Raw genomic sequence first — 24425 nt, 5'->3', positions numbered from 1 at the left:
AGATTGAGTAAGGTGTGGACTGTGGAGAGCTGTTTCGGTCGGTTTGGTTGGTTGGACGATCGACTCCGGGTTAGTCTTAGATTACGTGGTGGATATAAAAGAAGTGCGTGTGTATAGCAGCGGGCTAAGGGTATCACGACGATTACTTGGTAATGATAGCTAATAGAAATGATAATAAGAATTGTCATGATAACAGCAAAGACTAATCCCAACTCGGCCCAAATGACATAATGGCTCGACCCTGTACCTGATACGAGAACGGTATTCCGAATACCAAACCTCACCTCGATGAAATGATTGATTCTAATAATACCTAATAAGGCTCACCTCGGCGACAAGACGAGATTGCATCGGAAGATTTACATGGGGGTGATTCCTGCACAGAATCACACATACAGGACAGGTACATTGACCGTCCTGTATAATCAGATGTCGCATGTCGCAGGTAGATTCATCTCCTGATGCCGAGGAAAGGTAGAGAGAGGAACGATGTAGAACTGTTTATTTGGACTGCAGCCGGAAATGGCTCCAGCTTCGTTGCTCGGGACCCTCTCCCTTGCGTCCCTGTCTGGCCGCGCTCGTGGCCCCAAGATCGGGTAGGACGGCCGCAAGAGGGTAAAAGTCTCGTATGTATCTTGGTCCATCGTACCCTAGGAACCTGATCGATCATGGAAGAATGGATGGAATTCCGTCGGGAATTTCTGCAATAGCATGCCTTGTCTTTGTTGGGTTCTACTACGTAGTATGTATGCATTGGATGTAGCATGTGTTCTGGCCCATAGATAATCTGGTCAATGGACTGGAAGGGTTCTGTGTTCTCTACTGCTTCTCCTGCAAGGGAAACCTGCGTAATGATCATAATGGCCCCCCTCATTATGGATCCCCCCACTGTCATGGCTGCACGATTCAGGAGATGACTCTGGACTTGGGTATGGATTGACGATGATGATAATAGTCTTCTTTCTTGTCTTGACCTATTCCAGCGAAGATAATGTGTCGGTGGGAGTTCCATCCTATGGACTCCATACTGGGTATTTGAGAAATACATCTTGATGATTGATGGATGATAGATTACAATGTCACACTGGAAAATCGCGCATAGTCAGACTCCCACTGGACACGGGATGAACCAGTGTAAGGAAAATTAACGGAGGCCACATCCGCACGCGGCTGCCATTACTTGTCAGGATTTACTTTACACTTGACTTACTTACTTTACCGACTCACTTACTACTGGACGGACAAGGCATGGTCGATAGAATTCCTCCCGGTTGAACACTCCGTTGGCATCCGGATATCCTGGTTTCTGGACATTCATACCGGGTGCGATGGGATCGAACGCAGAGGCGAATCTTCATGCTTTCATTTTGCTTAGTTTTTCATTGCCTGGACTTTACTCTACTGCTCGCTTCTACAGTATCAACGCAGGGAAGAGGAGAGACAGACAACCGTGGTATCGTACAGTAATGACGACACAAAGATTAGAAGATTGAGGGCGACCGGAGGGGCGACTCGGCACGGGTCTGCCGGTTCGAGAGTGTACGGTTGGGTAAAGGAAAATACAGTCGAGTCCATGAGAATAACAGACAACAGACAGGAAGGCCAGATGATTATGCGTTGAAAATAATAGTAAAAAAAAATTAAAATAAAAAAAATCAGAATTTTCAGAGTAACCACTATACCTCTTAAAGGTAGATGACCCACTTTTCCATGGAGGGAATGACCAGACAGGGTAAGAGAAAAAAGGGAAAAAATCAAAAACAAAACAGGAAAAATAAAGAAATCAAAAAACAAAACCATGTCATCCATGGATGGGCAAAGGGAGAGCGTCCCAATAAGCGGACAATGTGAGTGTGCAAAAGGGAAAGAAAGGGAGGGATCTTCCACAAGGGGAAACAAGAGGGGCGGATCATTCAGCAGCGTTACCGGACTGGGCCAGACAAGGGAGTTGTTGGTGCGGGCTTGGGGTTCTGCTCCCGGCCCGTATTATTAACCCCATCATTTGGTTCCATACCTGTCCGGGAAATAAAATATTATTATCCAGATTTTAAATTAAAATTAAAAATTAAACCTTTGATAAAAAAAAAATTAAAAACAAAATAAAAAATCAAATTCCTTTTTTCCCTCATAAAAAATAAAAAATAAAAAGAAAAGTGGACACTCCCAAAAGGAAGGTGGCCCGTTAGATTGGAGCTTTCTACCAGACGTGTTTGTCCTTTATGATCTCTCTTAATTATTTCCCTCGCCTCCCTCTTCTTCTTCCCCCCCCAGTCCTGAATATTAAAGAGTACACTTTCCCTTCCTACCCCTCGTCGTTCTTTTTCCCCTCTTTCTTTTTCTCTCTTTCTTTGATTATAGGAATTCCGACTCTTGCCATTCCCCGTCCATTCTCTTGTTTGCATCAGCTCATATTCTTGGGTCCTGAAGAAGGCTTGGTGAGCCGAAGCAATCAACAATGGCGGAGCGGAGAATCTCCTATGCTCCCGACGTGGAGAATGGTGAATCGCGTCCTGCTCCTGATGTGAACGACACTACTGGTATGGACGAGTATGGAGCCCTCAACCGTTACATCTCGACTGCCCGCGATGGTCGTCGTGGCTCGACCTCCAGCGCCGCTGCCCTGAGCGCCAAGGAGGAGAAGAAGCCGTGGTGGAAGTTCTGGGGTGGTAAGGAGGGCGGCAATGAGGAGGGCTTCGTCATCCCCGACGAGTGGGTTGACACCGACATGCGTACCGGTCTCAGCTCTTCCGACATTGAGGGCCGCCGCAAGCGTACGGGCTGGAACGAGTTGACTACCGAGAAGACCAACTTCTTCATCCAGTTCATTGGTTATTTCCGTGGTCCTATTCTTTATGGTGAGTTCCTACAGCTCTGGTGGATGGGGGAAGTCGAAGAGAGGAGTCAATGGCTAACGATGGTCCTACTACAGTTATGGAACTTGCTGTTCTTCTGGCTGCCGGTCTGCGTGACTGGATTGATTTCGGTGTCATCATTGGTATTCTTATGCTTAACGCGGTTGTCGGTTGGTACCAGGAGAAGCAGGCCGCCGATGTCGTTGCCTCGCTCAAGGGTGATATTGCCATGAAGGCGGTTGTCATTCGTGACGGCCAGGAGCAGGAGATCCTTGCTCGTGAGCTCGTTGCTGGTGATATCGTATGTTCTCTTGCTTCACCCCTCCGAATTTGAACGGTTGCTAATGCACAATTTAGGTCATCGTCGAGGAAGGTACCGTCGTTCCTGCTGATGTCCGTCTGATCTGCGACTACTCCAAGCCCGAGAACTTCGAGACCTACAAGGAGTACCTTCTTACCGCCAACGATGATACCCTCAAGGAGAAGGATGACGAAGATGATGAGGATGGTGGCATCGAGGCTCGCGCCGGTGTCTCCCTCGTTGCCGTTGACCAGTCTGCCATCACCGGTGAATCTCTGGCCGTCGACAAGTACATGGCCGACACTTGCTACTACACCACTGGTTGCAAGCGCGGAAAGGCCTACGGTGTCGTCACTGCTCCCGCCCGTCAGTCCTTCGTCGGTAAGACCGCTGCCCTGGTGCAGGGTGCCCAGGACCAGGGTCACTTCAAGGCCGTCATGGACAACATTGGTACCTCTCTGCTGGTTCTGGTCATGTTCTGGATTCTCGCTGCCTGGATTGGTGGTTTCTACCGTCACCTGAAGATCGCCACCCCCGAGAACGAGGACAACAACCTGCTCCACTACACTCTGATTCTGCTCATCATCGGTGTCCCCGTCGGTCTTCCCGTTGTCACCACCACCACCCTGGCTGTTGGTGCCGCCTACCTCGCCGAGCAGAAGGCCATTGTCCAGAAGCTCACCGCCATCGAGTCCCTCGCCGGTGTCGATATCCTCTGCTCTGACAAGACCGGTACCCTCACCGCCAACCAGCTCTCCATCCGTGAGCCCTACGTCACCGAGGGTGTTGATATCAACTGGATGATGGCTGTCGCTGCCATTGCCTCCAACCACAACCTCAAGAACCTCGATCCCATCGACAAGGTCACCATCCTCACCCTCCGTCGCTACCCCAAGGCCCGCGAGATCCTCGCCCGCAACTGGATTACCGAGAAGTACACTCCTTTCGATCCCGTCTCCAAGCGTATTACCACCATCTGTACTTGCGACGGTGTCCGCTACACCTGCGCCAAGGGTGCCCCCAAGGCTATCCTCGCCATGTCCGAGTGCTCTGAGGAGGAGGCTCAGCTCTTCCGTGATAAGGCTACCGAGTTCGCTCGCCGTGGTTTCCGTTCCCTGGGTGTTGCCGTCATGAAGGAGGGCGAGCCCTGGCAATTGCTGGGCATGTACCCCATGTTCGATCCCCCCCGTGAGGATACCGCCCACACCATCGCCGAGGCCCAGCACCTGGGTCTGTCCGTCAAGATGTTGACTGGTGACGCCATCGCCATCGCCAAGGAGACCTGCAAGATGCTGGCCCTCAGCACCAAGGTCTACGACTCCGAGCGTCTGATCCACGGTGGTCTTGCCGGCTCCGCCCAGCACGACCTGGTCGAGAAGGCCGACGGTTTCGCCGAGGTGTTCCCCGAGCACAAGTACCAGGTCGTCGAGATGCTGCAGCAGCGTGGTCACTTGACTGCGATGACTGGTGACGGTGTCAACGATGCTCCCTCGCTCAAGAAGGCCGACTGCGGTATCGCTGTCGAGGGTTCCACCGAGGCCGCCCAGGCCGCCGCCGATATTGTCTTCCTTGCCCCCGGTCTGTCCACCATCGTCGATGCCATCAAGCTGGCCCGTCAGATTTTCCAGCGCATGAAGGCCTACATCCAGTACCGTATCGCCCTGTGTCTGCATCTCGAGATCTACCTGGTCACCTCGATGATCATCATCGACGAGACCATGCGTGCCGACCTCATCGTGTTCATTGCCCTCTTCGCTGATCTTGCCACCATCGCCGTCGCCTACGACAACGCGCACTTCGAAGCCCGTCCCGTCGAGTGGCAGCTGCCTAAGATCTGGGTCATCTCCGTCGTCCTCGGTATACTCCTGGCCGCCGCCACCTGGATCATCCGTGCTACCCTCTTCCTCTCCAACGGCGGTATCATCCAGAACTTCGGCTCTCCCCAGGAGATCCTCTTCCTCGAGGTTGCCCTGACCGAGAACTGGCTGATCTTCGTCACCCGTGGTGGTAAGACCTGGCCCTCGTGGCAGCTGGTCGGTGCGATCTTCGTCGTCGACGTGATCGCCACCCTCTTCTGTGTCTTCGGCTGGCTCTCCGGCGATTACGTCCAGACCAGCCCCCCGTCCAGCGCCGAGTTCTCCATCAACGGCGATGTCGATATCGTCACCGTCGTTGTCATCTGGGCCTACTCCATCGGTGTCACGATCATCATCGCGGTCGTCTACTACGTGCTCAGCATCATCCCCGCTCTGGACACCCTCGGCCGCAAGAACCGCAGCCAGGCCGACACCAAGATCGAGAACCTGCTTGGCCATCTGTCCAAGCTGGCGATCGAGCACGAGGTCGATGCCAACACTGGCAAGTCCCGCTACACCCTGGGCGCCAAGGCTGACCCTGAGGAGGACGAGTAAACGCTTGTTACGCTCATTTCCTAATAATTTTCCCCTACCGAACTAAACTGGATATCACTTTGCGCATACATGCATGAGCTGGTCGCTTACACTCCGACCAGCTTGCTACCCTTTTTAACAGTATTATAGACTTTTTTCATTTCTTTTTCTTTCTTTTGCTCTAGCTTGATAGAGTCAAATTTTTTTCTTTTACATGTATGTATGTCATTAATAGTGGTAAATTTAGTCAATCAATGGTTCAAAGAAAAAAATAAAAAATAAAAAAAAACATCCAAACAACATAGCTTTCTTTATTAAACTAGCTTTTTCTCTTCTACTGTACATACTTTGTAGTTATTTAGAGATTGTACTGGTATCTTCCCAGGTTCTTCTACCATGGATCTACGAAGTACAGTATAGCATGACCAAAGAACGACCTCGGCACAATTTTTTCAAAGAAGAAGAGAGAGCAAGAATGATAGAAAGAAAGGTAGACAGGGAGGAGGACCGGGGGGGAGGGGGGCCAGCTCGCCTCACACAGTGGACTTAGTCGAGCCACGAACGAAGACAACGACCGAACCCCTGAATTGATGAGCACCCAGACTAGCGACCACCGACTAGATTGGATTTGATTTGGATCGGCCTGGGGGATCCACTTCTTGGCCGGTTGTGTGTGTGCCTCGTTCCTCGTTCCTGCGTTGGTCGGTCCACTTGTTGTTTAGGTAGGTACTTGGTTGGTTGGTTGGTTGGTTAGGTTTGTCTCCACTTGATTTGCTGATGGAGCTACTAGCTAGCTAGCTGTAGCTGCTGTTGCTAGTGGGTGTGAGAGGAGGAGGAAGAGGAGGAGGAGTGGAAAGAAGGGGAATAATGGGGTAGTGGGTGTGGTGTGGTGTGGTGTGGGTGTGTGGTGCAGTGGTGGGGTGGAATTCGGTAGAATATTCATTCACGCTCCTGCTGTGGGTAGGTCCACTGGGCGCTTGTCTAGACTTTTGTCTTGTTTTTTTTTTTGTTCTGAGCTCGTGGGTGGGTTGGATGTGACTCGTGTGGATTGGGTTGGATTGGATTGGATTGGATTGTGTGGGTTGTGGGTATAGTGGAGAGTGTTTGTTGTTGTTTGTTATTGTTTTCTCTATCTCTGTATCTACAGACTACGGAGTAGTATCCACGGAGTAGGTAGCTCTAAGCTAATATCTTAGCTAATACCTTAGCTAACTAATAGCTAATAGCTGATGCTATCTATCTGGAGCTGGCTAGTTTAGTGGTTCCTGGTTTTCAACCTGCTACTAACTTCCTTGGTGGGTTGGCTCCATAGGAGGTGGGAGTAGAGGTGCTTAGTGGGTGGGTCTGTTTTTGATCACCTGAGTGTGTGCTGATGGGGCTTTAATCTATGAGGTGTGGTTGGTTGGTCTTCTCTTTGGTGGTTGTGTTTAACTGAGTGTTCTTTTTACCTTATTTGGTAGTGGTAGTAAATACCGTGATAATGTATTTTGTACAGATGATGGAGAGACGAGGGACGTTGGTTAGTTGATGTAGGCTCCTCGCCTAGCCTACGTTTACGTCTATCACTGCTGTGGGGGTGTCGGCTCGTGAGTCGCGTCGGTATACCGTGTAGATACTTACTGCCGTTGATGACGACAGAAAGTTGACTGTTGGGTGTTGTGAGGGGTCAGCTACTAACTAGCTAGCTAGCTAGCATGTACTTACCTAGTTAGCTATAGCTTACTACCTACACCCTACTGTATTTTGTATGCTCTGTCTTCGCTTGCTTCTAAGTTTAAGTTTGAACTTGCAGCTGGCTAGTCAGTGCTACGTAGGTCTAAGCTTATACTAATATAGATAATGCATCGTGTAGATGATAGATGATTGCGTGATTCTTTCGTCTTGAGTGTGGGATGTAGTTGGGGTAAGCAAGTGCTTCTGACTGGGGTAATAGGCCGGTGGGATGAGTTGTCACCTCTGTGGTTGTCTCTGGCTTGATAGATAGGTAGGTAGGTAGGTAGGTAGGTGTTGTATTCTTGTTGGAAGGTAGAAGATTTATGCAGGTCGTGTCAAAGTTATGCTGAGCGACTGTTAGCCGTCGCTGTTTCGTATGTCTTGGTAAGGGGATGGCAATGCAGTGGCAATGGCGTATGTGGTATCGTATCGTTGTAAGAACTGATGATGAGATGTTCAAGATCAGGCCGTGTTGTCATGGCCGTTGATTGATTTCATGTGCCTGTAGGTGTCGTTGTTGTATCTTTACTGGGATTGCTTGCATCAAGATTTTGACTTGGTTGAGAGAGGGCGGTAGATCTTGATACCCTTAGCTGGGTGTGAAGCTGTAGGTGATGGTGTTTTGCTGAACTTACTACTTTTTAGAGATGCCCCTTATGGATGGGGGTCCTTTTGACTCGAAAAGAATGTAGTAGAGATCTGTCTGTAAAGTCTTCCCTAAAGTGTCAACAGTCGTAGTTACGTCCCGTTCTATACACTCGTCGAACTGCCATAGACATAGGTTGATGCTATCCATGTCAGACGTCCGTATACTATACATACCACCATGTGCAATTTGTTCTATCGTTATATGGAAGAATGGATTGGAGATATCATGCCATACTGCGGTAGATTTTGATTGAAGCAGCAAAATTGACATAGTAGACACTACCGAATGGACAGTCTACTGTTGTTTACTCAACCCTAACTTGAAGTTATAGTATCTTTCATCTGTTTGAACATGTTAGTTTAATCATCACAAGATCAAGTAAAAAAAAGAAAGATGAAGAAGAGAAAGTTTGAGTGACAATGTCAACTTAATATAATCCAAAGTCAGGTGAAGAAAGAAAGTGATCTTTCAATCCTATCTGGCGTTGACAGTGATGGGTGAGTACACCATCACCAAAGCGATCACTTCACAACACCATCACTTCCATAACAACAATGATATCTCTGGAACAGGAGATGTGTTCAATTTTTCTGTCTATATAAAGAGGGCTGATTCCCATCTCATCCAACCTTCTTCTTCTTCCTCTCCACATCTCCTCTTGCTTCTATCCTGATCTTCATCAAGGATAGTAAACCCAATCCACTTCTCATATCAAATCTCTCCACTTTCCACATCGTATCATATTTCTACAAATCCCACAACGTAACATTTCCGAGAGCTTTCTAGCATTTTGAAAAAAAGGGACTGGTAAGTCTGAATCTACATTTCTACATCTCCTACATCTACAGGAACTGACTGGTGATGGATACTATTAGACCTCCTACTCAACCATCTACTCCATGAGACTAGGAGTCATCACACAGTCAAATAATCCTATACAGGGAAACAGGAATCATACTGGCCTGGGACTGAAGCATAGTGATTCCACTGTTGCGAACAAATACGTGTCTCTGTTCATCATTGTGGACGTGTTGCCCTCGGCGGCAATCGCCATGCCGATTCCTTCATGACAGTGTAGCCTACGTGACCAACACTACACTACACATTGTTTATCTTTTTCTTTTGTTTTTGCTTTGATGCTTTCTTCTCATCTCCTTTCTGTACTTCTTCATGTCACATCCTTATCCACACACTGTGATGAACCCTCGTCTTTTCTTTCCAAACTGACATTTGAACACGACACTATGCCTACCTCATCTGGCTTACAAGACTCTCATCACCCTTTCAGTTTTCTCCCTACACCGTCTTTACCTCCAACTTCCCGTGCTTGAAAGGACATACCACCCGATCGAAGATTATCACCAGGATATAATTCCATCCAAGAATCACATGATATCAAGTCCTCGATGGTCTAACGGTCATGATTTCCGCTTGTCATGGATTAGTCCTTACAAGCGCGGGAGACCTGGGTTCGACTCCCAGTCGGGGAGATTTCTTTTTTTATTCTTTCTTTCTTTTTGTCTCCCTGAGATAGGACTACTCACAAAGGCCAAAGTGTGCAGCCGAGTGGTAATTCCCTTCTTTTATTGCAGATGTTTTTGATCATTCTCATGTACGCTGCGTTTTGGAATAGAGTATCCGAATAAGGGCCCTCCTTCAAACTATGTGCTTATCCCAATTCCGGGATCAAGTCACGCACCAAGTCCGCCGAGTCCAATCATCCTGGCTGGTGGTGCCTTCTTGACAGACAGCATCGCCATGTCAATGTCTATCGTCTTGTGCTAGATGAGTTCTAGTCGTCTACACTTGCTCCACTCTACTTTGGACTATTATGATTATTATCATGTCCCTTCGCTTGGAGGTATACAATGACACTGGACTGTCGGATCCAGAGGTCATGTTGGCCAAGCTTGTGGACCACCAGCATTCTTGTGCCTTGAAAAGGGATTGGACGGATCCACAAGACCATGTCTCCTGGAAATGCCCCCCTTGCTTCACACCCATCGTGGATAGAACTTTTGGTTCGTCCGATTCAACCGTCCATCGGATACACATATGATGGACCGCACTCATCACGCCCTAGCGAGAGGGTGTTGTTGTCGTCCCCATTTGATGACCAGCTTTATTACTGCCAATCAGTCCTCTGAAATACGACCGAGAGAAACACAACCATTTATGTGGTTTCCCACAGGATTAATCGCTCTGGTTCTTCATGGTATTTGTCTCCCGTATACGGTGTATCGCCGTCTCCTTGACATTTCTTCGGCTATAAGTCGAAGAAGCGATAATGACATCGAGATGCCCGACTTGCCGAAAGTCGAAACACTTTGTCCATAGACGGCCGTGTTGACTTTTTGACTTGCATCCGGCGCTTTGCAACAAAACGCACGGGCGTTGCTAGGAATATTTTCTCCTGCATGAGGGCAGCACTGGACGGTGTTCTGGGAATGGTGCGGTGTGCTTTGCAGTTATGTGCCCTTGGCCATGATATGCTCATGACAAGCCTGGCAAATCCTACAAATTTCTACATGGACGAAACTGTCTGCATGGATCATTGGCCCTGCGCTTTGCGACCGTCCTTGTCGTGGGACATGGGATTGAGAATAGTTGGGATCACAGGTTTAGCTCTGAGGCTGTCACTGCTGAATACTCGATGCTTCACGCTTCGAGTCACGGCTGGTTGCGTGCCAGCAGAAGAAGGACAGCATATGCCACCATACAGCTCTGGCTGCCTCAACCGTTTGGCTTCACTTAAGACATAAGATGGGCAACGCCTTCAATACATCTCTGGCTGTTGTATCGGTTAACGAACGACATTTCCAGCGGACACACTACAAACAAGACCTGGATTCAAGTCAATTTTGAAACTTCCAGGATGAGATGCCGCTGGCGGATCCTTTGCCTAGAATACGCGTCGGTCGCTGTGCTTCTGGACGACGGCTTTGAGCGTCGACTATATAACTCATTGACTTGCCCTGAGTGCTTCGATCTTCCTGTTGCTATTCAACCTTGACATAGGCACTGGTGCCCTATATGACATATTGCGTGTCCTGACTTCCGCTATTTGGTGAAGAGTTGGCTTCAATATTGGCCACTTTAATCGTCTGCATGCGAACCCTTCTATCATCAGGAGTCGAACAATGTTCAACGCGCGATACAGAGTTGACTCATCCGTCCAAGTATGGGACTCTTTTGTAGCATTGCTGCTTTTGACCCTGATGCTGTCATTGCTGCTCCTGGTAGTACTCCGTGTCTGATGCTGCTGCTCCAAAGGCTTGGCAATGAAGAACAAAGAGTCGTTTCGGCAGACCTATTCATGTCACGTCAAAACGATGGTTCTGGCCAAAGCCTGCATTGGAGCAGCAGCATAACGCGTCTGCGGCATTGCTGCTATTGATACTGCTGCACAACGCGTCTGCGGCATTGCTACTACTGATACTGCTGCTCCAAGTCAATAAATGGATATTGTCAAGATATCAGTGCTGCGCCAAAATATCGAACCGATACTGGTCAGTGGCATGACAGATGTCATCCACACTTGATCGGAAAGATGGACACAGTTTTCGTGCGAGACCCTAACAGCATACCATTTGATATCTCGTGATATTCAAGGTGTTGGGTCCCTGTTGCAAATCTGTGCTAATAGGGTTAGCATTGATAAACCATCTTTTTCACTAGGGTTTGAAGTCAAAGACGAAGCAATATTCGTCCTGACGCAAGTCATGGGACAGTGAAAGTGGCTGGTGTGTCCGAACGATTTGCGACCTGTCATTTCAAAGGCTCAGCCCAACCGGTCTCATATTCGAAATAGTCCTTGCTGACGTCACTTCTCAGACCGAAGTCGGTGGATAAACTCTCCCTGCAGACATTCGGGGCTGTCGTTCTTTGGCAGATAGTTTGTCATATGACAGGATTGCACGGGGTCGGGGTGGTGCAGCTGGCCTGGTTCAAGGTTATTGGTTTATTTGGCCTTTTACCACAACCAAGAGATTTGATCTGTCGACAGGGTATACATTATTATCCTAATACTGGGGTAAACGGCCGCCGAGCTCGCAGGGTGCAATCATCCCGGCTGGTGATTGCTTTCTAAAAGAGAGAAATTGCCATGCCAATGTCACTTATCTTGAGAAAGACACCAGACAGCCAGTAATCTTGCACTGGTCAAAAGACAACACGACAAGCCACGCTTTCACGCATGTGGCGTGTTGTCTGGGTTATGCAGAGAGCCCGTCAGTTGAAGACGACAGCAGCAATTCAATCAATCGCCGTGTCAATGTCAATCTGTTTGACCGAAACTGCAAACGACTGTTGGCATGTTCATTTATTGAACATGACAAACCACGTTTCCACGCATGTGGCTGCTGGCTTGGGAAGTTGAAAAAGCTAAGCAGGTAAAAACCCCAGCCGAATTTCCATCCGTGAGAACACTCAAACAAGGAGTCGATCAATCTCATATCGACGTCAAATGGTCGTGGAAAGACCCTAGCCAGCAATGTGGCACTGGCCAAAAGACAACACGACAGGAAATGACCCCATGCATGTGGCGTGTTGTCTTTGGCTAGTGCGATAATCCCTCAGCATATGACAGCGACTTTTCAGTCATCTCATATCTCCGTCAATCGTCTAGACATCAACTTCAAAACAATTGGCACTAGCCAAAGACAACACGACAAACCACGCTTCCACGCATGTGGCGTGCTGTCTTGGCCAGCTGATAAGGTCAAGCTTGTGACTGCAAATTAACAATTCTGAGCTTACATTCGGCTTCGAGCTCATATATGGGTGTTGTGCATGATGGAGATGGTGGGAGTCCTCCCTTCTGGACGACAAACAACGGTACTTCCATTATGCCAGCCAGACCGAGCGGTCAGTTCGGAACCTGACACGACCAGAGACATGAGCAATTACGCATCTTTGGTGCCGGGATTGTTTCCGCACGAGCTGCAAACCGAATTCCGATGGCTAAACTCTACCTGAGGAAAATTTGGCATTTATGGACTTGAAGTCCGGCGGATTGTTCAACTACAGGCTGTGGAGATGACGACTCGTCTCTGATGATGAAAGACAGTTGTCAAGCCCAGACATGATTGGGTCGTTGAGGATGATGTGCCGAATCTTGTGGTAGAAGACCAAATAGATACACAGGAATATAGGACTCGTTCGCCTTTCAAGCTTTCTATCTTGATTCGGCATGGCCTGCATGTATCTTTCCTCGAATTCTTGCTGTGATTCATTCTCTGCTAGATGGGCTTCATGAGTATACATCTATACATCTTGTTGCTTGACTTTGGCGCAAAGAATCTTTACGACAGATCTTTCCGACATAATGAACACGGGTAGTATTGGGTACGGACTTGAGAGACTGGATAAGCCACTCTGGCTCTTCATGGTCTTTGTCTCCCGTATACGGTGTTCTCCACCGTCCCTTGATATAGGACGATTTGGAAGAAACACCAGGGGATCCTCTTTGAGATCATGCGTCGTGCTGCTTCAAAGACGCATGGTTGAATCCACCACCTTTCTGGACCTCAACCGTGCTCTTCGTGGGTTGTGCTGCTTTGGCAAGGTGGGGATAAATTGAGGAGGATATTTGATGGTCGGGGATGATGTCGGATATGGCACCGGTTCCATCACGGTCATGTATTTAGATTATTGAATTAGATCATGTCGCATTGAATATGAGGTTACTTACGAAGCACAAACATGATATCTATCGGATTTGTGGTAATCCTCCACCAAGTCATTATCTGCCTGGGGTATGAGTCCAGACGAATCTTCAACCTCGGAATATCTCAATTATGACTGCATATGCGTGAATGTGAAATCGAGTCAATCTCAGATTCAACCCAGAATCTCCTGATAATAGAGTAATCTAGAACGCGGGGACACAGGTCAATCATCTCCTGATCGGGAAATGCCTGTGATTCTCGCTCTCTCCGAACTTTTTCCCCAGATCGACTCCATCTTCTTCTCTTCTCCTCCTTTTCTTTCTCTTCAGACTTCTTCTATCCTCCTTTGATCATACGATTGACTACCCCTCAATATATCTTACGGACATAATACATCCCATCGAATATCAAAATGTATCTCCGGGGACTGTTGCCCCTCCTCCCCCTCCTCCTCCTCCCCATCGCCTCGGCACTCGGCACCTCCTGCATCAAAGTCGTCGCCGCCCTGGTGGGCCGCCCCAGCGACATCTTCTACCACTTCCAGCGCGAGATCTGCGACGTCGGATGTAAACCGACCATCCCGCACTGGGACCTCTGGGCCCGCAACAACACCTTCGTGCCCGCCGCCCGGGATATCGCCCGGCGGCTGCGCGCCCCGCAAGAAGAGGACGCGCTGATCCGCATGGGCGACGAGGCGGCCAACAGCATCAAGACGCGCTGCGGTCCGCTGCTCGGGGGCCGCGATATCTGCTCCGATGACGACACGCTGGCCGGGTTCGGGAATTGCTTCAAGAAGACCTTTTTGCGGTCGGCGCTGCTGAGCGTGCCGACTTTGTTGCCGATGGTGTCGGATGCGATTTGCAAGGAGCAGTATGATTTTTTGAACCAGGATGAGTTGTGGCAGGAGACTATTCCGGGGAATATGCGGGAGTATGCGCAGGCGTGTCAGAATCTGGAGGATGGGATGCAGGTGTTGGATACGAATTGGGATGGGATGGGGGTGAATATGGGGGTTTGATTTGATCTTAGATTTATGTTGATATTTCCTTTTCCTTGTTATTGATCTATTTGTCTATATATATGTATATGAGTATGAGTGTTGGCTATAAAGTTGTCTAGAAATGAATGTATAAATAAGGCAACCACGGAGATTGTAAGGCCGACAGTTCCGACCTCATCGTTTCTTACTTTCTCCTCATCTTTCTCATCTCACTCAACTTCTCTCCATCTTTCTCCTCATCTTTTCTTCCCTTCCCTTCCCTTCTCTTCATTTTTTCTATCCTTGATTCTTCTCTTCTCTCTCATATTCTCCCTTCACCTTCCCATCTACCAGTATTACCTGTCAATTGAGCCATGCCCCCTCCCTGATCCGGCTATGGCGTCACTCCCACGGGCCCTTCGCGCCCTGCGATCTCCCACCGTCACACCCTCACGCTCTCTCGTACGCCCCCTCACACCATCTATCTTCCCTCCCTGTCGACACCTCTCTCCCCGCCGGTTCGTCCATCCCGGTAGATTCCAACCCTTCGTCCCCCCCTCCCCGAGCTCCCTCGGCCGACCCGTCCCCGCCAAGAGCTACACCCGCACCCGGAGATGGCTGCGCCGTCTGTTCTATCTCTCCCTCGCCACGGGCACCGTCTACCTAGTCGACACCCACTTCTACGCCGCGGCGGTCACCCGTACCGTGCGCACCTTTGCGCTGGGCATCTTCGTCGCCCTCGACTATAAGATCAACTTCCGCCCCGAGCCTCTACTGGCCGCCTCCATCAATGCGTTACACACGCGCAACGCCGAACGGCTGTCGGACTTGCTACGTCAGAATGGTGGACTCTACCTGAAGATCGGCCAGGCCATCGCCATGCAGTCCGCCATCCTCCCCCCGGAGTTCCAGCGCATGTTCGCTCGCATGTTCGACGACGCCCCCCAGAACGACTGGAAGGACGTCGAGGCCGTCATTCGCGAGGACTTTGGCCGCTCCGCCGAGGAGGTCTTCGGCGTCTCCTTCCAAGGCGACCCAGACAAAGGACTCATGGAACGGCGCGCCCGCGCCAGCGCCAGCGTCGCCCAGGTGCACTGGGCGCGTCTCGCCGACGGCCGCGAGGTCGCCATCAAGATCCAGAAGCGCGAGATCGCCAAGCAGCTGGAGTGGGATCTCTGGGCCTTCAAGGTTGTCACCTGGATCTACAGCCGCATCTTCGACATCCCCTTCTACAGTCTTGTCCCCTACGTCAGCGAGCGCCTCTCCCTCGAGACCGACTTTGAGAACGAGGCCGACAACTCCGAGACCATGGCCCGCCTCGTCGCCGGCGAGCCCCGCCTCCGCGGCCGCGTCTACATCCCCAATGTCTACCGCGAGCTCAGCTCCAAGCGCGTCATGACCGCCGAGTGGATCGAGGGCGTCCGTCTCTGGGACAAGGACGCCCTCACGCGGTCCTGGCGTGGCGGCTGGCACCGCGGCAGCCCAGGGTGCGGCGGGACGCCCCTCGACGACTCCCCCTCACCCACCACCGCACGCAGCCCCACCGGCACCCAGCTCGATCACGACCAGCTCAAACCCGACCGTGACGCCTGGCGCGGCCCCTCCCGCCGCGGCGGCCTCGGAGTGTCCCTCAAAGACGTCATGACGACCATGGTCGACCTGTTCTCCGCCCAGATGTTCCTCTGGGGCATCGTGCACTGCGACCCCCACCCAGGCAACATCTTCGTCCGCCGCCAACCCTCAGGCCGCGCCGAGCTCGTCCTCATCGACCACGGCCTCTACATCCACATGGACACGCCCTTCCGGCACCAATACGCCCGCTTCTGGAAAGCGCTCCTCACATTCGACAACACAACCCTCAACGAAATCGTCCACCAATGGGGCGTCACCAACCCCGACATCTTCGCCTCCGCAACCCTCATGCGCCCCTACCGCGGCGGCGACCTCTCCACAGCCCAACACTTCGAGAACCTCTCCCAACACGACCACGCCCGCCGCCACTACGAAATGCAACAAGCCGCCCGCCGCTCCATCCGCCAAATCCTCGGCGACGAGTCCAAGTGGCCGCACGCGCTGATCTTCATCGGCCGCAACCTGCGCATCGTCCAAGCCAACAACCAATTCCTCGGCTCCCCCGTCAACCGCGTCAAGATAACAGGCACATGGGCGAGCCGCGCCCTCGTCGAAAGCCCGGACCTGCCCACCGGGGAGAAAATGCGGAATTTCGCCCGCCACATCCTGTTCAAGGTGGTGCTGTTCTCGTCGGACTTGTTCTTCTGGTTCACGAAGATAAGGCAGTTTTTGCATCTGGGCGGCGGCATGGAGGATAGTCTTGAGGAGCAGATGAGGGGCATGGCGAAGGATATGGGGGTTGAGTTGACGCAGAATGTTTTTGAGGGGTGATTTCTCTCTCCGTTTTCTTTTCGTTGTTCTCTTTATTTGATGATTTCTTTTTTGATGTCGGTGTTGATCTTGATGATGATGGTTTTTTTTTCTATTTTTTTTTTATCCCTTTGGGTGGTGACGATGACTGATTATAGATGTATCTATAAATATGTACACATCTCTGCTCTAGTAGATAGGTAATGTAATAGAATCTTAGATCCAGCTCTCTCCCCGAGTATAAACAAAATGAGTTTAAAATGAGAGATCTACACATTTATGCTTTACTTCAGTGAAATAAATAAGTAAGTAGTGAATGGGATTATATAAACTACATGACTCGTTTGCTCATGGCACATAGAACAGAACACAACCAACTACCCCTTCACAGTGCATACACACACATTGTGACTACTCCCTTCCTATCCCAGAGATAAGCTAATCATACTCGGAATATCCTACAGGCCGCCACTCCTGCCCCGGATAAGCCGTACTGGACATCCTGATCTCGTCGCCCTCGTCGCCGTCGATCCGCACAGGTAACTCGACGGGCTCCCTTGAGCGCGTGACAACCGGGATGTGGCCGCGCGTGGGGTGGACGGTATCTAGTTCGGCGGGGCGGGTGGCGTCTGGTTCTGCGGGGTGGGCGGCGTCTAGCTCTGCGGGGAGCTCGCTGGGTGGTAATGGTGGTGGTGGTGGTGGTGGTGGTGGTGATCTGCACCGGGACATTTCGTCGTCGAGAGTGTATCGGATGCTGGCCTTTTCATCGACGGCGCTGTAGTTGCTGTAGTCGTCGACTTCGTCGGCTTCCTTCTGCTGGTAGTACTCTTGCTGTGGCCGTGTGAGGTGGTGATAGTGCGCGATGACGTCTTCTTCGTAGGTGGGGAGGCGCTCGTCTGGGCCTGGGGGTTCTTGTTCCTCCGCCAGGACTTGTCGTGCGGCTTGGTAGGGGGTGAGGCGCCGGTGGTCGCCGGTTGTGCGACGGCGGCGCGGGGCGATTGACATGTCATCGTTGTTGATGGTGGTGGTGGTGTTGGTGTCGTCGTCGTCGACGCCTGGGATGGTCAGGAGCCAGGGTCGCTCTTGGTCGCCGACGCGGCTGACGCGCTTGCCCTTGTCCATTTGGTTGAAGGTGCCGAGGCGGTAGGCTGGGTCGGAGAAGTCGGCGCTGGGGATTTGGCGCTCTTCGGGGCGAGGTGCGAATGCTTTGGGGGAGCGCGAGCGGAGGTGGAGGTCTTGCGCGTAGGTGCGCTCGTCGCGACCGCGCGGGCTGCGGCCGCGGGGGAGCGGGATCTCGTCTGAGGGGGAGAAGGTGAGTGCCCGGGTGGTGGGGCTGAGGGGGTAGCGCCAGTGCGGGGCGGGGGGCGGGGTGTAGGTTTGGGTGCGCTGGTGGGAGGCTAGGTGCGGCGGGCGCTGGGGGAGGCGGACGGGGTAGGAGCCTGTCGAGGCGTGGTGTCGTAGCGGGAAGGGCGTCTCCACGATGGAGGATGAAGAGAGGCTTCCGGCCGTGGTGGCACTGCCGGCGGCGGGGGCAGTCGCAGCAGTAGCAGGAGGGGGTGGGAAAGCCCCCGCGAACAGGGGATCCCCTGACGAGCCGGACCCTGATCCTGACCCCCATCCTGACAGCGATCCCGACCCGGAGCCGGACCCCCAGCCGCCAGACGACGCCGTGCCGGTCCGGGTGCCGGTCAGCGGGCCCGCCGTGGACTCGCGCGCGGACCCGGACCGCGATACGGAGGAGACAGAACCCGAGGACGTCGAGGGGATGCGGTGCACGCCGCCGACACCGCGCTGGACATTTTCCGACGAAATCAATCGGGCGATGGCGTCGTCGGTTTGTCGGTAGTCGCGGAAGCGGGAGAAGGACTCGGGGTCGAAGAAGCCGTCGGCGCTGGCAGCCGACAACGGTGGGGGGCGGAGGGGCGGGGAGAGGGAGTCTTGAGAAATGGCGATGTCGGAATGAGGACGGGGATTGAGATCGACGGCCGAGGGGAAGCGTGAGGAGGAGAGACTGGCCGTCCGGGTTTCGCTGGGGCCGGCTGTGAGGGGACGCAGGTGGGAAGTGTCGCCGGGGGAGTCCTCGGGCGCGGTGGCGGAGTCAGGATTGGCGCCCAGGGATGCGCCGGGCGAGGTTGAGCGGGGACGATTGAAGAAAGCCTGAAGGATTAGTTTTGTTTATTTCCTCTTTTTGCATTTCCCGTTGGTTTGCTTTTCTTTCCCGCTTGTATGATCATGATAGACTGTGCTCTAGGGAAAATAAAAGAAAAAAAGAAAAAAAAAAAAAAAAAAACTCACTCCCAGACGGTTCATGGTCTTCTTCTTCCCCCCTTTGGAGGAAGTGTCGTGGGGGCTGCTCATCGAGGATGATGAGGAGGCTGGCAGGGAGTAAAGAGATAGAGGGGGGACCTCGAATGAAGGAACCCCATGATAGAATCATGAAAGGATAGGAGAGAGGTAGGATAAAAAGAGAGAGAGAGAGAGAAGGAAAGGAAGAAGAGAGGAAAGAAGAAGAGGTGAAGAAGTGAGAGAAGAATGAGGGGAACGAGAGAGCCTGAGGATCATCCCGTTCGCTGCCTCGACTCAGCCTCAATGCTCCTCAGGCACCAATCAGCGCCAACCTCGGAATTCTCTGCCGCTTTATTTATATCGAGACATCTCTAAGCGCCCTGGTATCAAGAACAAGATCCCTGGTTTCCCAAACGTATCAACATGAACCTAGAACAGAAACAAACGCCAATCATAATAGAAAGTAGGATAAAATAGGATAGAACATATAGAAAGAGAGAGAGAGGGAGAGAGGGAGAGAGTGAGAGAGTTATTGCTCCGCCCCATTCCCCTTGAGCTTGCTGCGGCCCCGCGCAAATAATCCCTTGGCCGTTTGCCCTGCCCGTCCTCCCAACATCCCTGCCGTGTGGAGCAACTCTTTGCCGCGTTGCTCCACCTGCTGCTTGTTCAGTATTGGGCCCGAGGGCCGTCGCGCGTGGCCCGACCCGCCCGGGCTGCCGTCCCCGTGCGCGCCGAAGGGCCCGCTCAGCGACGGCAGTTTCGGGAACTTGCCCCGCGACACCACCACCTTGGGCTCCCCCGTCGACTGCTTTCGGGACTGCGCCACCACATCCTGGTGCTCCGGATGCGCCTGCACCACCACCTGGATCCACCGGTTCAACCCCGTGTCGATCGACCCGAACTGCGTCCGTGTTTGGTGAAACGCCTGCACCCGATCCTCCGATCGGGGCATGTTGAGGATATCCCGGAATCCTAGTAGACTCGGCTCGAGCGAAGGGGATTCGGTCGGAGCGAACACCGCCGGGGGTACGTCCGCCACCGGGCCCGCGTCCACCGGCCCCACGTCCGCCGGCGGCGGGTGGACCATTTCCGGCAGTCGCTCAAAGCCGATGCTGCTGGTGTCCGTCGCCGAAGGTGGAATGATGGTGAGCTTGGGTTTCTCCACGGGCGGGCGCTCCTCCTCCGCCTCCGCAGGGGGGGGAATGGCTGCGGCAGCGGGCGGCGGCGGGCTGTCGTCTGCCGGGCCCGCAGGAAACTGTCCCGGCATAGGCCCTATGGGAGGCGATAGGGCGTCCACCGCCGGAGGGGAGTCCACTGCCGGAGGGGCCTCCTCACCAGATGACGTCGACTCCCAGGAGAACCGCCGCGCCAGCCGCGGCCGGGACTCTTCGGGCGCGCCAGACGGGACGGGCGGGACGGGTGCGGTGCCCGACTCATTCGGCCGCGAGTCCTGAGGACTGGTGGGGAGGCCCTCCGTCCAGTACCGCTCATACTCGCTGGGGATGAGACTGTCCGGCGGACTGTCCAGCTGATTGTCTGGTTGATTGTCCGGTCGGCCCGTCTGTGGCCGCGACTGCGGGTCGTCGGATGGGGTGTTCTCGCGGCTCAAGGACTGGATGATCTCCTGGTGGAGCCGGTCGTTTCGTGCGTCCTGGGGCGAGGTCTCGGTGCTGCTGCTGGGGACGATGATCGGTACTTCCGGAGTTGGGTTGTGCTGGTTGGTGGCTATGCTACCAATGTTGAGCGGCGCCGGTCGGTCTTTCTCCGCCAGCGGGGACGAGGTCGACTCGGCAATCGGGGGGTGTCGCGGCGCCGCGGGGTCCAGAGGCGAGCCGAACGGGGTGCTTGGGGACATTTCGGCGGCGGCCGGCTGGGCCGGGGTGTCCGCGGTGGTGATCATGGGCGTCCGCGACGGACTGTTCCCCGGACTGGGTACACTCAGGTCCCGACGATGGCCCGGTTTGAACCCCGGGACAGGCTCCGTGGGTGTGGACAGGCCCTCGCCGGGTTCCTCGGTGATGGTGGGGGTCCGAGTGTCGCTTGTGGCGCGGGGGGGCATGATGGGACTGATCGCCGACGTGCTGGCGCTGTTCGATCGCGTCATGCTATCCACCGCGGTGCTTGGGGTCTCGACATCGAACGCTTGATGGACGATAGATCGAAATCCCAGCGAGGGGTTATGGTGCAGCGCGCTCTGCTGCGATTCTTCGGGGGCGGGGGCGGGGGCGGGGACCGGAGCCGGGGCGGGTGCCGGCTTGCTCATGAAATCTGACCCAAAGCCCGACAGACGTTTGACATCGGGCAGGCCTAGGATGGGTGTGGTTCGACTCTGCAGCGGGGTTGGGGACGGCCCTGTGGCAGGATCCTGGGGGTGAAGACGGGTGGGATCGTCACCACTGGCGTCCGGGCCCGGCGAGAGGTTGGTGCTCGACCTGGGGCCCGTCGCGGACGGACCCACGGCCGCGGATGGACTCTCCGCCGACCCTGCTGGCCCCTCGCGCATCCGCTTATAGATATCTACGGGACGCACAATCGGGGTCGTGGGCGACGTCTCGCCGGGTCTCTCGGGTGACCGACCGTGACCGGTACCGTCGTGTCCGGGGATGGCCTGGTCCCTGGACTGGGCGTGGTTTACATTGTTGGAGTGTGGGGGCAGGGGAGGGATATCGTCCTCCTCTTCCTCCTCATCGTCGTCCCCCCAGTCGTTGCCATCGTAGGAGTACTGCTTCGCTTCGACCCATCGTTTGGTCTTGGCCCGGTTCACATTGGTTCGAAAGGCAATCGGCGTGTCGCCACCGCCGTAAGGAGAGGCGGGGGAGTTGGAGTGGTTAGTGGAGCTAGAGTAGGACGCCGGTCAGTGTCTGTGCTTTTCGGGGTTGCTGGAGGGTAGGTAGGAACATACAGTGGTTGATACGGTTGTTTCCAATTATGCGCCATGACGGGGACAAACTCCTGACCGCATCAAGAGTTGAAGCGGCATAGGAGAGCGCCAAGCGAGAAGACGATCTATCGGATCGATGGAGAGGAGCAGACGCTGACGGTGGCGGCGGCGGGCGGTGTTTCACAGAGATGACGTTTCAGGGGGAGGAGATTGACGTGGCCGGATTGAGAGAGTTGGGTAGTCGAGGAAGGAAGTCAAGGAGAACCCGAAATTGCAAAGAGAACCGTGACAAGGAAAGAACGAAGAATGGTTGGAAGGATTAGCGAGGTAGTGGCGGCAAGTTCGGTCGAGATGAAGATGAAGCTGAAGATAGATCGAGATCACGATCCAAGAACCAAATAGGAGGCCTTCTATTTAAGGCAGGTGGCTGCCTGAGGGGAACGACCGTGCATTATTCGACCTGCATAACGGGTGGCTGGTGGCTGAGTAAGGTGGCGTCTTGTACATCACGTGTGTGACCGCGCTATGCCCGAATCGGACGGCTTCATTATCATCCATCCCGAACGCAGCAGAAGAAAACACCGACGTAAGAACGGCCTCATCGATCTCCCTCTGCTCATTTTTTGTCTGTGATGGCCTGGATTTGTGTCTAATTTTGTGGATTCTCTCTTGGTCACAATCTGACTGTGTTTCTTCTCACTCGTTTGATTATCTGCCTTTCGCCCCCATCCACGAAACCAGACACGTTTCCCGGTTGCCTGCCTCCTTATCTACGATTAGATCCACCCCGACATATCGCTCCGATCGAGACACGCCACGACTTGAATTACCTCTCTGGATTATCTATCTAAATTACAACGTCTATCCTTCACGATCAAGCCACCGACAAGATGACCGGCCCCTCCATACAAGATCGCACCAGCGAGTTCAACTCCATCCTCGGCCAGGCCCAGAAGCGCCTCACCACCAACAAAGTCGGAGCTCAGCGGCAGGCTCTTCTGTCGGATGCACAGAAACGGCAGACTAATGGGTTCGCCGAGCCGGGGGTACCCGGAGAGAAGAGAAGGTCGGAGTTTGCCCGCCGTGCGGTGGAGATCGGGCGGGGGATCACAGGAACGACGGCGAAATTGCAACGGTTGGCGGAATGTGAGTGACAGGAGCTCTCTGAGTTTGAAAATGGCGGGGCAAGTTGGCTAACGGGGATTAAATCAACAGTGGCAAAGCGAAAAACCCTCTTCGACGACAGACCGGTGGAGATCTCCGAGTTGACCTATGTCATCAAGCACGACCTGGCATCGCTCAACCAGCACATCGCCTCGCTGCAGGCCTTTACGCAATCCCAACATCCCAAGGCCAGCCGATCCAAGGCCGACCAAGAAGGGGAGCACAATGATAATGTAGGTTTGGCGTGAATCAGGGTTTTAGTGTCACCGACGCTAACAGATCCATCTAGGTGGTGGTCATGCTGCAAGGAAAGCTAGCCGACGTGGGCGCCAACTTCAAAGAAGTTCTAGAAGTACGCACCAAAAACATCCAGGCGTCGCGATCGCGCACGGAGAACTTCGTCTCGTCCGTCTCGTCCAAATCCCAGAGCGCCCTCGACACGCAGCGCTCGGACTCCCCGCTGTACAACACCTCGGGCCGCCGGACGCCGCAGCCCGGCGGCGCGTCGGACCTTCTCACGCTGGAACCGTCGAACCCGTCGCCACTGGGCCGCCCGAACATGCACTCAGACCAGCAGCTGCTGGTGATGGAAGAGGCACAGACGAATAACACGTACATCCAGGCGCGCGGCGAAGCCATCGACGCCATCGAGCGCACCATCAGCGAACTGGGCGGCATCTTCGGCCAGCTGGCGCAGATGGTCAGCGAGCAATCGGAGATGATCCAGCGCATCGACGCCAACACGGATGACGTGGTCGACAACGTGCAGGGCGCCCAGCGCGAGCTGATGAAATACTGGGGACGTGTCCAGGGGAATCGGTGGTTGATAGCGAAGATGTTTGGTGTTTTGATGGTATGCCACTCTTCATCGTCTACCCTTCAATCTCATACTAACGAATCTAGATCTTTTTCCTTCTCTGGGTGTTGATATCAGGATAGAAACGCCCTTATCCTTGACCCACTTACTAATGTAATAATATCTTCTATTCACCTTGGGGCCGAGTCCGCTGCGCTGGACGAGCCTTAGCATTGCCACATTACATGTCTATCTCTACCTTTACCTCTATCTCTATCCCTACCTATTTATCTCTCTTGGCTGGGTAGACAAATATCTCTTTCTATGTTTCACCTCTCTCTACCTCCATCTCTCGCTTGACGT

General features: G+C 53.2%; 7 protein-coding genes and 1 non-coding gene across 8 annotated transcripts; 5 read left to right on the top strand and 3 right to left on the bottom strand.

Annotated features, from left to right (window-relative positions):
- The first annotated feature begins 2212 nt into the window (after positions 1-2212).
- On the top strand, positions 2213-5810 carry BDW47DRAFT_105125 (plasma-membrane proton-e). The gene is made up of 3 exons (XM_024812486.1): positions 2213-2855; positions 2930-3153; positions 3210-5810. The coding sequence occupies exons 1-3, from the start codon at positions 2456-2458 to the stop codon at positions 5562-5564; spliced, it is 2979 nt and encodes a 992-aa protein (XP_024672294.1). The 5' UTR covers positions 2213-2455; the 3' UTR covers positions 5565-5810.
- A 3495-nt stretch (positions 5811-9305) lies between these two features.
- On the top strand, positions 9306-9395 carry BDW47DRAFT_t79. The gene has a single exon. It is a non-coding gene; the product is annotated as a tRNA-Asp (tRNA).
- Positions 9396-9973: 578 nt separating this feature from the next.
- On the bottom strand, positions 9974-10631 carry BDW47DRAFT_105124 (uncharacterized protein). The gene has a single exon (XM_024812485.1). It carries the CDS (start codon positions 10400-10402, stop codon positions 10172-10174), a length of 231 nt encoding a protein of 76 aa, XP_024672293.1. The 5' UTR covers positions 10403-10631; the 3' UTR covers positions 9974-10171.
- A 3246-nt stretch (positions 10632-13877) lies between these two features.
- On the top strand, positions 13878-14718 carry BDW47DRAFT_27565 (uncharacterized protein). The gene has a single exon (XM_024818639.1). The coding sequence runs from the start codon at positions 13987-13989 to the stop codon at positions 14590-14592; it is 606 nt and encodes a 201-aa protein (XP_024672292.1). The 5' UTR covers positions 13878-13986; the 3' UTR covers positions 14593-14718.
- A 231-nt stretch (positions 14719-14949) lies between these two features.
- On the top strand, positions 14950-16956 carry BDW47DRAFT_125429 (ABC1 kinase family protein; the record flags this gene model as incomplete). The annotated part of the gene is made up of 1 exon (XM_024816385.1): positions 14950-16956. The coding sequence occupies one exon, from the start codon at positions 14950-14952 to the stop codon at positions 16954-16956; it is 2007 nt and encodes a 668-aa protein (XP_024672291.1).
- Positions 16957-17373: 417 nt separating this feature from the next.
- Positions 17374-19293, bottom strand: BDW47DRAFT_125428 (uncharacterized protein; the record flags this gene model as incomplete). The annotated part of the gene is made up of 2 exons (XM_024816384.1): positions 17374-19092; positions 19231-19293. The coding sequence occupies 2 exons, from the start codon at positions 19291-19293 to the stop codon at positions 17374-17376; spliced, it is 1782 nt and encodes a 593-aa protein (XP_024672290.1).
- Positions 19294-19521: 228 nt separating this feature from the next.
- Positions 19522-22452, bottom strand: BDW47DRAFT_131526 (uncharacterized protein). The gene is made up of 2 exons (XM_024817331.1): positions 22124-22452; positions 19522-22058 (listed from the first exon to the last, which is right to left on the bottom strand). Exons 1-2 carry the CDS (start codon positions 22156-22158, stop codon positions 19751-19753), a joined length of 2343 nt encoding a protein of 780 aa, XP_024672289.1. The 5' UTR covers positions 22159-22452; the 3' UTR covers positions 19522-19750.
- A 208-nt stretch (positions 22453-22660) lies between these two features.
- On the top strand, positions 22661-24348 carry BDW47DRAFT_27543 (t-SNARE syntaxin). Its single transcript, XM_024818638.1, has 4 exons — positions 22661-23248; positions 23318-23499; positions 23556-24119; positions 24170-24348. The coding sequence occupies exons 1-4, from the start codon at positions 22993-22995 to the stop codon at positions 24203-24205; spliced, it is 1038 nt and encodes a 345-aa protein (XP_024672288.1). The 5' UTR covers positions 22661-22992; the 3' UTR covers positions 24206-24348.
- The last annotated feature ends 77 nt before the right edge of the window (positions 24349-24425 follow it).

The sequence above is a fragment of the Aspergillus candidus genome, assembly GCF_002847045.1.
Source record: "Aspergillus candidus strain CBS 102.13 unplaced genomic scaffold BDW47scaffold_20, whole genome shotgun sequence".
NCBI classification, from domain to species: Eukaryota; Fungi; Ascomycota; class Eurotiomycetes; order Eurotiales; family Aspergillaceae; genus Aspergillus; species Aspergillus candidus.
This window is presented reverse-complemented; position numbering and strand designations above follow the sequence as displayed.